The sequence below is a fragment of the Canis lupus genome, chromosome 30 (genome assembly GCF_003254725.2).
Source record: "Canis lupus dingo isolate Sandy chromosome 30, ASM325472v2, whole genome shotgun sequence".
NCBI lineage: Eukaryota > Metazoa > Chordata > Mammalia > Carnivora > Canidae > Canis > Canis lupus.
The window spans coordinates 39,411,852-39,426,590 of record NC_064272.1 but is presented as its reverse complement, the minus strand read 5'-3'; the positions used below and the strand labels follow the sequence as shown (position 1 = coordinate 39,426,590).

The 14,739-nt window shown below is 39.5% G+C and overlaps 1 protein-coding gene across 1 annotated transcript in view; it reads right to left on the bottom strand.

Moving 5' to 3' along the window:
• The window catches only part of PEAK1 (pseudopodium enriched atypical kinase 1), a 293,402-nt gene that overhangs the window by 45,059 nt on the left and 233,604 nt on the right, over positions 1–14,739 (bottom strand). Inside the window, 1 exon segment of the mRNA XM_049104348.1 lies at positions 6,440–6,633. Coding sequence (XP_048960305.1) covers positions 6,440–6,633 — 194 coding nt within the window.

The window sequence follows — 14,739 nt, the reverse complement described above, 5'->3', positions numbered from 1 at the left end:
CCCACCCAAGATAATACAAATGCCCCAAATAACTGATTCTTTAAAGCAGTGCTGTCCAACAGAACTTTCTGTATCTGCATGTCCAATATAATACGTACTAATCACCTGGGGCTACTGAGCCCTTGAAATGATGCAAGTGAGACTAAGACACTGAATTTTAATGAATTTAAATGTAAATAGCCAGATGTGGCTAGTGGCTACCAACTATACTGGATAGTACAGCTCTAGAATCTAATAATCTAGTTTAAACAAAATAATGTTTGCTTTATTTATGTTAAGGAGAAGAAAAAAGGCAGCTGAATGAACCCCGGAGAATGATCTCTAAGGTAAAAAGACGTAGTTCTAAGGTATGGTTTGCATAAGTCAGTAGCTTTTTTGAGGGAATGGTTGAATCAGGACAGCTTTTATTATACCCCAGTGGAGTAACAACACTGTCATCAAGGGTAGAGGTCTAATGGGGGGTTCTGAAGTAGGGTAATCAAGGCTCATTCCAATTGAGTTTTTCCAACTTATTAGTTTTCAGAGCTATCTAAGAAGTGTGGGAACTATGAAACAAATCCAAACCATGTCCCTTTGTTTTGCTATAATTAGCAGACCTTGGGGGTCCTGTATCCTATATCATACTCACAACGTCAGTCTTCAGTTGTGCAGGCAACCCCAAACTTTCTGAATTTACATTTTGTTCTGCTTACGTAATATATTTTTAAAAGATTTTATTTATTTGAGAGAGAGAGAGAGAGAGAGAACACAAATGGGAGGAGGAGCAGGGGGAGGACAAGCAGACTCCAAGCTGAGAACGGAGCACAAAGCCTGATGCAGGACTCGATCTTGCAACTCTGAGAATGGGACCCAAGCTGAAACCAAGAGTCAGGCACTTAACCAAATGAGCCACAAAGGCACCTCTCAACATTTCTAACAAACACTTGAAATTATTTCCACTCTATTCTACATTTTCTGGCTAGTACATTGAACACAGGAGAAAGTACATGAAGGAGAAAACAACAGCATATCTTTGGGAAGAAATAAAGGAACTTCACAATTAACTCTCTTACACTGTTGGTGGGAATGCAAGCTGGTGCAGCCACTCTGGAAAACAGTACGGAGGTTCCTCAAAAAGCTGAAAACAGAACTATCCTATGACCCAGCAATTGCACTACTGGGTATTTACCCCAAAGACACAAATGTAGTGATCTGAAGGGGTACCTGCACCCCAATGTTTATAGCAGCAATGCCCACAACAGCAAAACTATGAAAAGAGCCAGATGTCCATCAACAGATGAATGGATAAAGAAGATGTGGATATGTATATATATATATATATATATATGTAGGCTAGTACTCAGCCATCAAAAAAAAGAAAGAAAGAAAGAAAGAAAGAAAGAAAGAAAGAAAGAAAGAAAGAAAGAAAGAAAGAAAGAAAGAAACCCTGCTATTTGCAATGACGTGGATAGAACTAGAGGATATTATGCTAAGTATATTAAGTTATCAGAGAAAAACAATTATCATATGATCTCACTCATATGTGAAATTTAAGAATCAAACAGAGGATCATAGGGGAAGAGAGGAAAAAATAAAACAAGATGAAGTCAGACAGAGAGACAAACCATAAGAGATTCTTAACTATAGGAAACTGAGGGTTGCTGGAGGGGTGGGGATGGGATGATGGGGTACCTGGGTGATGGACATTAAGGAGAGCAAGTGATATCATGAGCACTGGGTATTATGTAAGACTAATGAATCACTGACCTCTACCTCTGAAACCAGTAATATGTTATATGTTAATTAACTGAATTTAAATAAAATTTTAAAAATCAGGGGGAAAAAAAGGAAATTCACATTTTTTAAAGGAATTTCTGATTAATAAGCACATAAAAATAGGCTCAACATCCTTACTCATCAGAGAAATGCAAATTAAGACCACAATAAGATACCATCTTATGCCCTCTAGAATGAAACTTACAATAACCAACGTGCGGATGACATGGAGAAGCTGGGAACATTACACATTGCTGGGGGGAATGTAAAATGGTTAAACCATTTTGAAATACAATGTAAAAGTTTCTCAAAAATTTAAAGATAAAACTATTAAACTACCTAGCAATTCTACTCCTACAAAATTGCCCAAGGGAGATTAAAACATACCCACAGAAAGGCTTGCACATGGATGTTCATGGCAACATTATTCATAACATCCAAAATTTGCAAAACAATCTAAATGTCCACCAACCAGTGAAGGATAGATAAATGTGATATGTCCATTTGATGAAATACTATTCACAGTCAAAGGAAATAAACTATGGACACACACTACATCATGAATGAACCTCAAAAACACTGTGCTAAGTGCAAGAAGCCAAACACAACACATCATATATTGTATCATTCATTCATATCATATCTTTCCATTTATATGAAATGTTCAAGAAAGGTTAAGTTCATAAATACAGAAAGTAGATTAGTGGTTTTTCTGGGACTGCATGTGGAACATGGATTAGCTGTAAATGGGTGTGAGGGATTTTATTGAGGGGATGAAAATGTTCTAAAACTGATTTATGGTGATGGTTATACCACAGTAAAGTTATCAACAAATCACTGAATTGTACACTTGAAATAGGTATATTTTATGGTACAAAAAAACACCATACCTTTATCTTTTTTTAACCAGAAAAAAATGAACTTCATAATTATTAAACAGTTCTATATGCTAAGTTCTTCTCTTACCATCAGCCCTACAAAGTAGATGTTACTATTTCTTCATTTCAGATGAGGAAATTGAAGCTTAGGGATGCTAAATAGCTGAACTACAATCATACAGGTGGGCAATGACATGGCTATCCTCTGAATCAAAATCTGGTTGATCCCTCAAAGTTAAGTATTTTTCCTACTATATTACTGTGCTTCCTACATCCACTTTACAAATGTAATTTTCAGAAATAAATGCCATAGTAAAAATAATGGTAACCCTTAACTTTCTTCCCTCAATTTCTTCCACTGGTCTGTTATTCATCCTCTTCCTCATTTGAAACAAACAAACAAACAAACAAACAAACAAACAAACAAACAACAACAAACGAAAGAATGTGGTATTTACAGAATGGTTCCAGTCTATTTAAAAGGATCTAAGGCTATTACATTAACAAGTATTGTTTCCTTTCCATTTTTAAACATACAGATTTTATTTATTTTTTTTTTTAAACATACAGATTTTAAAATAAGCTCCTACGACTTCAAATCATAAGAAATTACTCAAAGCGATAGTTTACAATTTCCTGCAAATGATTTATTGAAAATATTGAAAAAGGTAAGTTCCAAATGTCATAATACTTGTTTCATTAGGAAGAAAACAAGAACAAAACAAAAAATTAGAAATCCCTCAGTTGTAGAACTGCTGGTGTCAACCATACCTATTACTTAGTTTTTATTTTATTCACATAGTAAAATCTTCCCAAAGAAGCAGCTAACCATGGGTCATACCCTATGGAATCAAGGACAGCCACTTAAGCACTTAAGGAAAACAAGGCAACATTTTATGAGTATCACATACTTTTAAAAGCAATAGGTATAAAGCCATCTTTCTGATGGGGCATCTATAACATAGTATTTTTTGTATTCTAAGTAATCATAATCTTTTGATGTAGAGGACTTAAAAAAATGGAAGACAGCTGCAGTCCTTCAGTATTTTACAAGAATTTAGTGGTTATGCTCATTACAGTCATGGTTAAGACTAAGAAGGTTCCATTCTTGGTGCAATCCTTATTGGTTCTGTGACTTTGAGCACGGCACTCTGACTCACTATCCTCATCTGAAAAATGGGGATCAAAATTCCTAAGGTCATTGGGAAGATTAATGAGTTAATATATGTGAGGCACTTGGAATATTTATGGAAGTAAGCCTCTATTTTTTCTAATTATCTACATAACTGAGAAGACAAATAAGATAAAATAATAAACTTTAACTGATGTTGGCTGATGGATATTTTTTTAAGATTTTTTTTTTTTTTTTTTAGAGGTCCCTGCGTGGCTCAGTTGGTTAAGCAGTTAAGCATCTGCCTTCAGCTCAGGTAGTGATCCCGGGTTCTGGGATGGAGTCCCACATTTGGCTCCCTGCTCAGTAGGAAGTCTGCTTCTCCCTCTCCCTCTGCCCCTCCCTCCTGCTTGGGCTCTATCTCTCTCGCTCACTCTTTCTCTCAAATAAAAAAATAAAATCTTTGGAAAAAAAAAAGGTGTTCTCAAAAAATTTTAAGTAATCTCTACACCCAACGTGGGGTTTGAACTTACAACCCCAACATCAAGAGTCGCACGCTCTACTGACTGAACCAGCTAGGCACCCCAGTTGATGCGTATTTTTTAAAGAGATGCCATACAATCAGTAATATTTAGTGTATCTTTTACTGAGGGCAACATGAAAGAAATTTTGATGCAAAAAGAATGTCTGAAAGATAGGCTGACATATTAGGCTGAGAGTATACTATAGTAAATAAGCACTAATTCTTGCATCTTATAGGATGCTTCATAAAATATAAAAGAATGGGAAAAGTACAATAAGCTGTTTGAGTATAATTCCAACTGGAAAATGGTATCCAAGATGGTCGCCTGGGTAAACTGTAGTTATGTTCTCCCCAACACACAAATCATAGAAGGCTTCTAGAACTTAGAATGGGAGTCTTTTCCTTATAAAATGTATTTTCAACCACATGTGGATTGTTATGATGAGCTTCCCCAAAGAACATATTAGTGCATTTCTCCCACAGTATTACTTTAACCTTTTTGCCTCTATTTCCAAGTACACTAACTGATCTTAGAATAATTTTTCCTTACTATAACCTGTTGAAGGAAAAAGACAAAGAAGGGAGATGAGAAACTAGGCAAAAGAATGCTTTGATATTATATGCCACTGATTTCCAAACAGGTCTGAGTTGGTCAGAGGTCCACAAGGATCTTGCTAGCGCTGTGCATGTGGTTGTCCAACTCACGCCACTCACCTCTCTCCTGACTTCATGGGAGAACAGCAATGAAAAGTCCTTACCTAGCCCCAGGCTTTGCTTTTGAGGAGAAAAGAAAACTATGAGACACTCAAGGAAAGCAGACAGGTCAAAAGTCACTGGGTACTCAAGGAAGGAGAGTGAAGATGATCGGAAAACTGAAGAACCTTTGCACTGGCAGGCACCTTCGAGGGAACTCAGTCCCGTCCTCTTTGTGCCGTCGGATTCCTCTTCACCACAGCTCTGAGAGATGGCCCCCCAGCCTCGGCCTAAACACTCCTAGTAATAGTACTTCTTTGAGCCTGCCTGTTCCAAGACAGATATCTGAGATTTATCCTCGATTCTTCACATCATTTTCAGATCAAATTAACCACTAAGCCTTATGCATTTTGCCTCTTAAATCTGTTAACTGTTCCCCCTCACGCTATCTTAGGCAAGGCCTTTCTCATCTCGTACGTGGTCCCGCCAAAGTACACAACTACCAGACTTCAGGCTACCAAATACTTAATACTTCAGCTCTAATCCATCCTCTCATGGCAGCCTGTAAAGTGGATGTTTTAAAACACCAATGTAATCACATTTTTCCCTTGCTTAAAACCTCTTGATCAGTTACTATCACAAAGAGCAAAAAAAGCCTAAGATTTTAGCTTGAAACGCATGATCTTGCCTAACTTCAGTTCATATTTTAGCAAGACTAAATGGCTGTGGTATCCAAATGCACCATGCTTTTGCTTATGCTGTTGCCTTGGGTTGGAGCACTCTTTCTTCCCTCTGCCAACTGATAAATCAGTTCAGGAACTATTTTCAGGAAGGCATCTTTGACACTCTCTCCTGTGTGATATAAAACATATTCCACGGGTATTTCTATCAGTGCAGTTATTATATAATACTGAAATTCTCGAGGTGAGTCCCTCAAGGCAGGGACCATGGGACAGGACTTATGGTAGCAGGTGTTCAATATATGCCTGGTTAACACCAGGACTTTTTCTGAGGTGAATTAAAATTTATGGCTTCACACCTAGTATTGTATGGAAGCTGAATCACTATGTTGTGCACTGGAAGCTAGTGTCACATTGTATGGTAACTAACTGGAATATAGATTTAAAAAAAATTATTTGAGAGAGAGACAGAGTGCAAGCAGGAGGAGAGGCAGAGGGAGAAAGGGAAGCAGACTCTCTGCTGAGCAGGGAGCCTGATGCAGGGCTCAATCCCAGGACCCTGGGATCATGACCTCAGCTCTGAAGGCAGGCAGATGCTTAACCAACTGAGCCATCCAGGTGCGCTGTAACTGGAATTTAAACAAACAAACAAAAACCAGAAAAAAGAAAACTTATGGCTCCAATTGTCCAACTTTTGCTTCCTGCGCAATAAAAACCGTCTCTCCAGGGAAATGCAGTATTTGGATACTGCATAAAAAGGCAAAGTTTAAATACTATTTACATGACATTTTCCACTTACCTAAATTGCTATAGGTTGCACTACAGGGATTCAGGTCGACAGTATCTGAAACATCTTCTTTTTCCTCTTCTCTTTCCAGTTCAGGTGGGGGCGATGCTGCTGTGATAGAAGTGCAGCCTCCGTCATCTTGCTTCACAGCAACAGATCTTGAATCCCGAGGAGAAAGATCTTCTGTCACTTCATGGGTCTTGTGACTGAAACAAATCAGACTGTGGTCACAAGTGGCATTCAAAGGTCTTGCTAAAATTTAGATTTATGGAAGACATCTACTTGCCATAAATGCAAATAACTAGCCCTAGAGTCACAGCAATGGGTCATAAGGCCTAAAATACTTGTCTGAATACAGTGTAGTCCTTCAGGCAGGCTGATCCTTCTATTTGACATATTGAGAATCCAGTTTGGTAGAGAAGGTACGGTAAACTCAGAGGGAAGCTTGAGAGTAAGAAGGTAAGATTGTTTTTTTTTTTTTTAAGGCAGGAGGTGGTGATGGTAGTGATGGAGAAAGCTGAATGCTTAACTAGTTAAAAACAAAATACACGAGTGCTTAGTTAGGCATTTAGCATACTTACTATATCTACTATAGTTCTGTAATACTCTAGCAAATATCAAATAATTTACTATATAGACTTATTTCGTATATAGCATTTAATACATGCTAAAGTATTTAGTAAAGGATCAGGAATAAAGGTGAGATTAGACTAAATAAGGAAGTTAAGCAATTGTTTTAGTAGGTAAACTGAGGCCAGGAAAGTCTTGTTGCCAGGAGGACAGAAGCATCAACCTTTGCCTGCCTGCATGCAGCAAAGTAAATGGAAATGAAAGTTCTGCATTCTAGTTATTATCTACTAAAATGAATTTGAAAGATCCTGTGGGCTCCATACCACAATGTGGCGTCCAATGTGTTTCCAACCTTGTTTCACTGTTGCCTGCTTGCTCATTTGCTTATAGCTATTTCTTCCAATCTTCCCCACTTCCCATCCTGCCTAAACTGTCAATTCTGTTGCTATAAGTACGAAGGGATGGAATGGTCATTAAATGTTGGTAGAAAAAACTAGCCTAGTTAGAAAACCTCACTGGGCTAGCCAATAAAATAAATTCAAAATCAGGCATCTTTAATGGTTTCTGAAAGTGTTCTTAGACTGTCATATGCTCACCAACCCTTCTTCCTGCGAAGCAAACATACAATTACATGTTATTTCCGGATTTTCAAGTGGCAGTAAATCATGGTGACATTTACAAGTTTCTTGAAAAGAGGTGCTTTGTTTGATCATGTGTCATTACAACATATATCACCCGTGGATTTAAGGGAGTAGATCTGAGAAGGAGTACCTTCTTATCAATCTTTCATTATGGAAATTATGCATGTGTCTGAACAGAAAAATAAGCCTTGAAGTCTGCTGGATCTACAACTTCAAAAAATACTTTTTCAAAGCTGGCAAAGCCAGAGGTTTCTCTATACTGAAAATAAGCAATGAGCTAGAAGTTCCTTTATGGTATCTGGCTCTCCAGGACAGTGGTAAGGTGGAAAGGAACCGCTCCACTAGCAGCCAGGAGGGTGTTTTATGTAAAGGAGGCCTCACACAGTAAAGCATACTGCCTCTGGGTCATCAACCCAAAAGAAAGGCTCCAAACAAAACTGGTTTCTCATAATATGGAGCATTGTAAAATCAAGGTAAGAAGGGGCCTTTCCTTCCATGCATTAGCAAAGACAAAATAAAGTGACACTGCTGAGACCCTCTCTGACACCATTTAGTGTCAAGATTGTAGATCACTGAGTAATTATCAACATGCTTTCAGGAGAAGGAAAATGATCTTTACTGGGCAAAAGTTAATGTAGGCCATTTCTGATTTCAAAGTACATATATAAAGTGACATTCTCTTATTTTAGAGTCAATTGAAGAGGTTTCCTAAAATGCTATTTTTAGGCTCCTAACTTCTCCAGACTTACTCTTGCCTTTTCTCTTGCCCCAGTCTCATTATTACTAAAAGAAAGCTCTCTTTTCCATTATCAAAAGGGATTGGTAAAGGTTGGTTCAGAAGCCACGACTCTGCCCCTCCTTGTCTGTTTTCCTCCCAAGGGATGGGCTATTTACAGTGCCTCGGCTGCCGCGAAAACCACGGGAAGAGTCGCTGCTCTTAAACCACGAGGAATTCCCTGGGCCTGCTCCCCACATACACGAAGCGTGGCTCTGTGCTCCTGACGGCTTCCGAAAACAAAACACGGATGCTAAAAAGCAAGAAATGTTAAAGACTCACCCACTGTACTCACTCATACAATTCCCCATTAAAGGATATTCCACAGGGCCTTCTTCGGTCTGTTAATCATGTTCTGAAGCTCTGAGGTACCAGAGATCCCACTGAGCTCAGGGTGACTACAAGGTGGGTAAGATACTAGCTTCGAATTCTGCACCTTAATATCAGCCACTGCACCTTGACCTTTACCTTACGGGTTTGGTCTGGGAAATGTGCCAAACTACCTCTGGGGAGCTAAGCAAAGTGAAAACTAGTTTTATTAACTCTTTGAGGATCAGGGCAGCACAACCTACATTCCACATAAAGATTAGTTTTCATAAGCACATTTTAAATAAGTACACTGGTATATTAAGTCACCAATTAAAATAATCATCAACTATAAAGCGCCGTGCAAAGAGAGCTGATGAAAGTAAAATCACAAGGAATTGCAAATGGATGCTAAGATGTTTAATCAGCAGTGACAGCAGAGTCTAAAAGGAAGAATTTAAAAAAAAAAAACACGTATGTCACGTCTTGATGCTTGAGGAGGAAGAGCTCTTTGTATGATGAAAATGGTAAAAGAGAGATGGGAAAGGGAGAGGCTTTGAGGGTTCAAGCTTAGATGTGGTAACATGCTATGACTAAAAAATGAGAAAGAACTGAGAACAGCACCAGAAAAGGTTGACTCAGTCACTACGTATCAACAGACAAGTTGTCTAGGAAGAAAGAAGGAGGTAAAATCTGACAATTTATCTAAGGCATATTAATTTTATAAGAGAATATAACTTTTAACCATTTCTTGTTTCATATTTAGATATGAAGTTAGAAAGCCCTCCCAAATAGTAAAATGACACTTTCCAAATACAGACTTTCTCTCCTAACAAACTGGGTTCACCACCAGTATTTCATCTGGTAATATTTTTTTCAGACACCACTAATTTTAATATACATCCTGATTTTCATCTAGAAATATTTAAGATAATGGAGAAAACACCAAAAATGGGAAGCAGAGAACCAGGTTCTGATTCCCTGTTACTTGATCATCTGTACAAACAAACATCAGGAAGGAGATAATGAACAAAATGAAAATTTCCCCTATTTCATCCATGAGACAGGTTTAAAAAAAAATCTTTAAAATGAAATGACAAGGGGGATCCCTGGGTGGCGCAGCGGTTTGGCGCCTGCCTTTGGCCCAGGGCGCGATCCTGGAGACCCGGGATCGAATCCCACGTCGGGCTCCCGGTGCATGGAGCCTGCTTCTCCCTCTGCCTGTGTCTCTGCCTCTCTCTCTCTCTCCTCTGTGACTATCATGAATAAATAAATGGAATCTTTAAAAAAAAAAAATGAAATGACAAGAAAGCTACTAGAATTTCTGATACACTATATCTTAGTATATCTTGATATACAAGGATAACTATATATTTTTTTCAGGTGAGTACAATCTGATATTCATTGCTACAAAACAGAACTATTAACTGATAAGTGGCCCACAAAGAAGAAGTTGTGGCTTTTCTATTTCTACTGGTTAAAATAATATTGAAACAATCCCCAGCTCTCTAGCGGTAGGTAGGATGTCTAAGTAACTATGGCGTTGACATCGAGGTCTCTAATTGTCAGGCTGGGTCAAACAGTGATTTAGCCTGCTCTTCTCCAGGAGCATCCACTCTGTTTTCATTATGGAAAACAACACAAGTTTGCCTGGAGCTCAAACATTTCAATCGACTTTTTCATTAATGACCAGTTTATAATTGAGATTTGGAATATATGACCCGACACTTAAAATATCACATCATGATCTCCACAAAGACATCTCATTTTCCAAACGTGGAGAATGAACTTAAGGTATTCAAAGGAAACCGTAACATGGTTACAGGTTGGTCTGTTATACAAACGAATCCCTTGGTAAGGTTATCTCTCATCAGTCTGCAACATTCATACATAATTCAAAGCTGCACAAGCAATCTCCTGTAGGAAGCTCCCTTGGCTTACCCAGGTGGTAGGTTTAATCATTACACCATCAAATAAAAATGATCTTTTTTTTTTTTTTGCCTGGCAGATTCATTCCAGACAGATTTTTGTAAAAATTCTGTTAAATGTCTGAATGTACTTTTTAAAAAGGCAAATCAAATTCCGCATTAGCGTCCTTTATGCATCCAAGTATTTCCACAATTTCAACTTTATCTTCAAACCCAACCACTTCCATTCAGCTTCAGAAGGGACAGTAAATGAAATCAAGCTTCTACAGACTATCTGCCTCTTTGGGCAAATGGTATTCTAAATTCCCATTTGCTAGCTCTCTTTGGCAATGACATGTGTCTCTATTTGCTCAAGACAGTCAATTAACAAATGTGTGATTTTCAAAACCTCTTTTTACCCCTAAAATTCAGATCAAAGCATATCAGAAACAGCATATCACAATTTTGTTAACTGTCTTCAGAGCTGCATATTTCTGGGGTTGCTGGGGGTGATGGACATTTGCAGAAATGGAATATATACCAACACATGTGGAGAGTTCAAACTTATCAAATCTCTCACCTTTAATCTATCAGAAGGAGGAAAATCTCCATCTCTTCCTGTCTCTATAACCCCCGCCAATGTGACATTTCGTAATCCTATCTTAGTTTCCAGGTCATCAACTTGATTTTGCTACATTTTCCAATTTCTGGCATTCTCAGGTAGAAAAGTGTTGTGTCCACTGATCACTATCTTAGTGTCTCCAATTTTCCACTAAGCCTTCTGTAGTCTTCCAATGAAAACTTCAAACTTCTTCTCCTGAATAGAGATTAACCTTTAACTGAGATCTCATGAGTTCTTCCTAACATGTCTGCCAGAGGCTGGTCAAACAAAGGTGCTCTTACTGGTGTGAATGAAGTGGCAAGGTCTTGGAATGGGGAAGACTGGCAGCCATGTGCAAGGTCTTGAATAGACTCTAATTTTCAGACACTGCATGGTTTCACTTTTTTTCTTTTTAAAACAGATACGAATAGCAAATTAAAAATGTCTTTAAGGCACCAGACCGTAAGACAGCAAAGCAGATAAAAACACAGGCCACTGTAAATCACTGTCATCTTCATAATACTAAGAAAAATTACAGTTTTAAAATACTATGAAATTCAAAGTCAGAATGGTATCTGTGCTAATTAACAGAAAAGATAAACCAATCTTGGAAAAGAGCAATAAAAGAAGGCTTTCTCAATAAGAGAATTACAGGAAGAGCTTCTCATCATCATTTAGGCCTTGGCTCACTTCTAAAGAATGGTATGAGATCCTGATGTATATTTCCTGAAAAAGCAAGATTTAGGAGAAAATACAAGCCTCTCCAAGAGGGACTACTCAAGGGAGGATCTGGGCCCTTGACTTTTTAGGCATGCCCAGAAGCACTGGAGAAGCAAGTCACTATACCTTTTCCACTTTCCTCTTATCTCCCCCAACTGCCTGTCTGCCCTTGGGGTCGGGGGAGGGAGTCCTTTGCCTCAGGTAACACAACTGGTAAAGCTGAGATTAAAACCCAGCAGTGGGCAGCCCGGGTGGCCCAGCGGTTTAGCTCTGCCTCAGCCCAGGGCGTGACCCTGGAGGCCTGGGATCGAGTCCCACGAGTCCCACGTGGGGCTCCCTGCATGGACCCTACTCCTCCCTCTGCCTGTGTCTCTGCCACTCTTTCTCTCCATGTGTCTCATGAATAAATAAATAAAATCTTTAAAAACAAAAACCCAGCAGTTCAGATCTAGGATCCATGCTCTAAAAAGATATACTATTCTGCTTCTCAGTTTATGGATGAGGTAACCAGAAGCAGAGCTCGCCCAAGACAATAGAACTAATAAATGGTGAAAGCAGGATTCAAATCCAGGTCTGAGTGATCTCAAAGTCAATGTTCTAAAACACTATGTCAATTGTTATCAGGCTTTAACGTGCCTAAGAATTACCTTGAGAATTGGCAAAGATGCAGACTTGCGGCTCCCACCCCCCAGGGACGGATTTAACAGCTCTGGAGGACGGCCCAGGAATCAGAATTTATACAAACACTCCAGGAGATTCTGACACAGTTGGTCCTTGGGCCACACTCTGAGAAAGTATATTTACGTCCCCTTCCCCAGGAGAACAGGGCAAGAAGTATAAAAAGGATCAAGATGCAAAAAGTAAGAAAATTTTAAGTTATGAGCATCACTGCTCAGAAGTGATATAGCCCAGAAGTGACATAAAGGGAAATAAAATAATTTAAATAGTCACAGATGAGAGATTCACAATGGGCTATTAAAAAAGGGTGTGTGTGTGTGTGTGCTGTTTGAAACTAATCCTTACCTTCTGGGGTTTATTCTTTGAATACAATTATACAAACTCACAAAATGTTAGAAAATAAGGATTTGGTCTAGTATGACACCGACGATTTTTATTTGAAGCCCTGGCTGGAGAAAGTCATCTCTGACAGTAAGCAGCGGCATCTGTGACAGCAGCGATAGGCTGAGAGTCCCGACAGGCAGCGCCACCTCAATTCCCTAGTATCAACAGAGGACGGGATGAGCACGAAGGGCAGACCCCTCTGACTGAGAAAGCTGCTACCAGCAGGGGACCTCAGACCTGTATCCTCTACTTAGCTGGCCACGGTTCTCTTCCTAGAATCTCTGTTTTGTTCTGCTGTTCCTCTGTTCCACATCCTTGTGACCCATCAAGGTCGCATCTGAACTACCTACGGTTCTTCAAGGCCTTGCACAATGAGGCTGCAATGTATGTTTCCAGCCTTATTCCAAACTTTCCAAAACACAAACCCAATGTGTGTCCACACTGTAACTCCCTGTCTCTTGGACACACCATATTCCCCATCTTTGCTGAAGCTACTTTCCCTCCTAGAGCTGCCTCCCTTCTCTCCATCCATTTCAGACCCAGACAGTCATTGAAGACTCCTTAGGCCTCACACTGCCCAAGAGGTCTTTGTGCCCGCAGGGACTCTTCCTTCTCTGAACACCCACAGCAGGTGTTTTGGGTGAACGTTTGTGTCCCCCCTCCCCGAATTCATATGTTGAAGCTTGAAACCCCAGTGAGGACATAGCGAGGATGTGACCGTTCTGTAAGCTAAGAAGAGAGCCCTCACCAGAAACCAATTCAACTGGAACTTTGACCTTGGACTTCTGGCCTCCAGAACTGTGAGCAAATATATTTTTGTTGTTTAAGTCTGTGGTATTTTATTTATGGTAACCTGAGTAGACTCATACAAAGAGACTGAGAATTACAGCAAACACTCAGTAAATAGCTATTGAATGAATCGAATCAGGTGGGATCTAAACAGCAAAGCACCCGAGGATGTCACTTAAGGATCTGGATCCACACTCCTCCCAGTAAAACTTTGTCCTGTACCACTATGGAGAATGGGGTCAGGACAGGTTCCAATGTGGAGCAGGACATCTCCCTGATGCAGACTGGAGCTCCATCCATGTGCCAGCAGCACAGAAAGGAGTGGGGGTGGGGAGCTGATCGGCGTGCACTGCTGTCCTCGTGTTGTGTTTTTTGGCAAGCCTTTCTCCCTGCTGCTAACAAATCACCATTATAGAAGCACCATATAAGAACCAACTGCTTGTGCTGGAATTAAACCTTTAAATATTACCTGATAACTCTAATCAATACTGTACTGCAGTTATGCTAAATAATCACTGGCTGAAACTGTGGCCTAGAGGTCTGAATACAGGCCTGGAAATTAGAAACCCGAATTTCATCGCAGCACTGCCACCACGGCTACTCTGCCCCTGCCTCCCATCCATCTATAAAATGAGTATAGTGACATTTATAGGAGTATGTATTAATTAGGAAATTCATATAAAGTGCTCTGAAGAGAATGAACAACTATGTTCAACTATGCCAATGTTGAGTACCTTAAAGCTGCTTGACAGCTCAATGAATCAGTACCTATCCCTTACTGGTCACAGACGTACCACCTTCTTGCATTCAGGCCGACTTTATAAAAGACATGGCAGGCTCAGCAATCACCAGCAAGAGTGAAAAAAAAAAAAAAAAAAACCACTTAGGGGCCAAACACCTCTGAAGTCAAAGTCTGGCTCTGCAACCTCCTGGCATAGCAG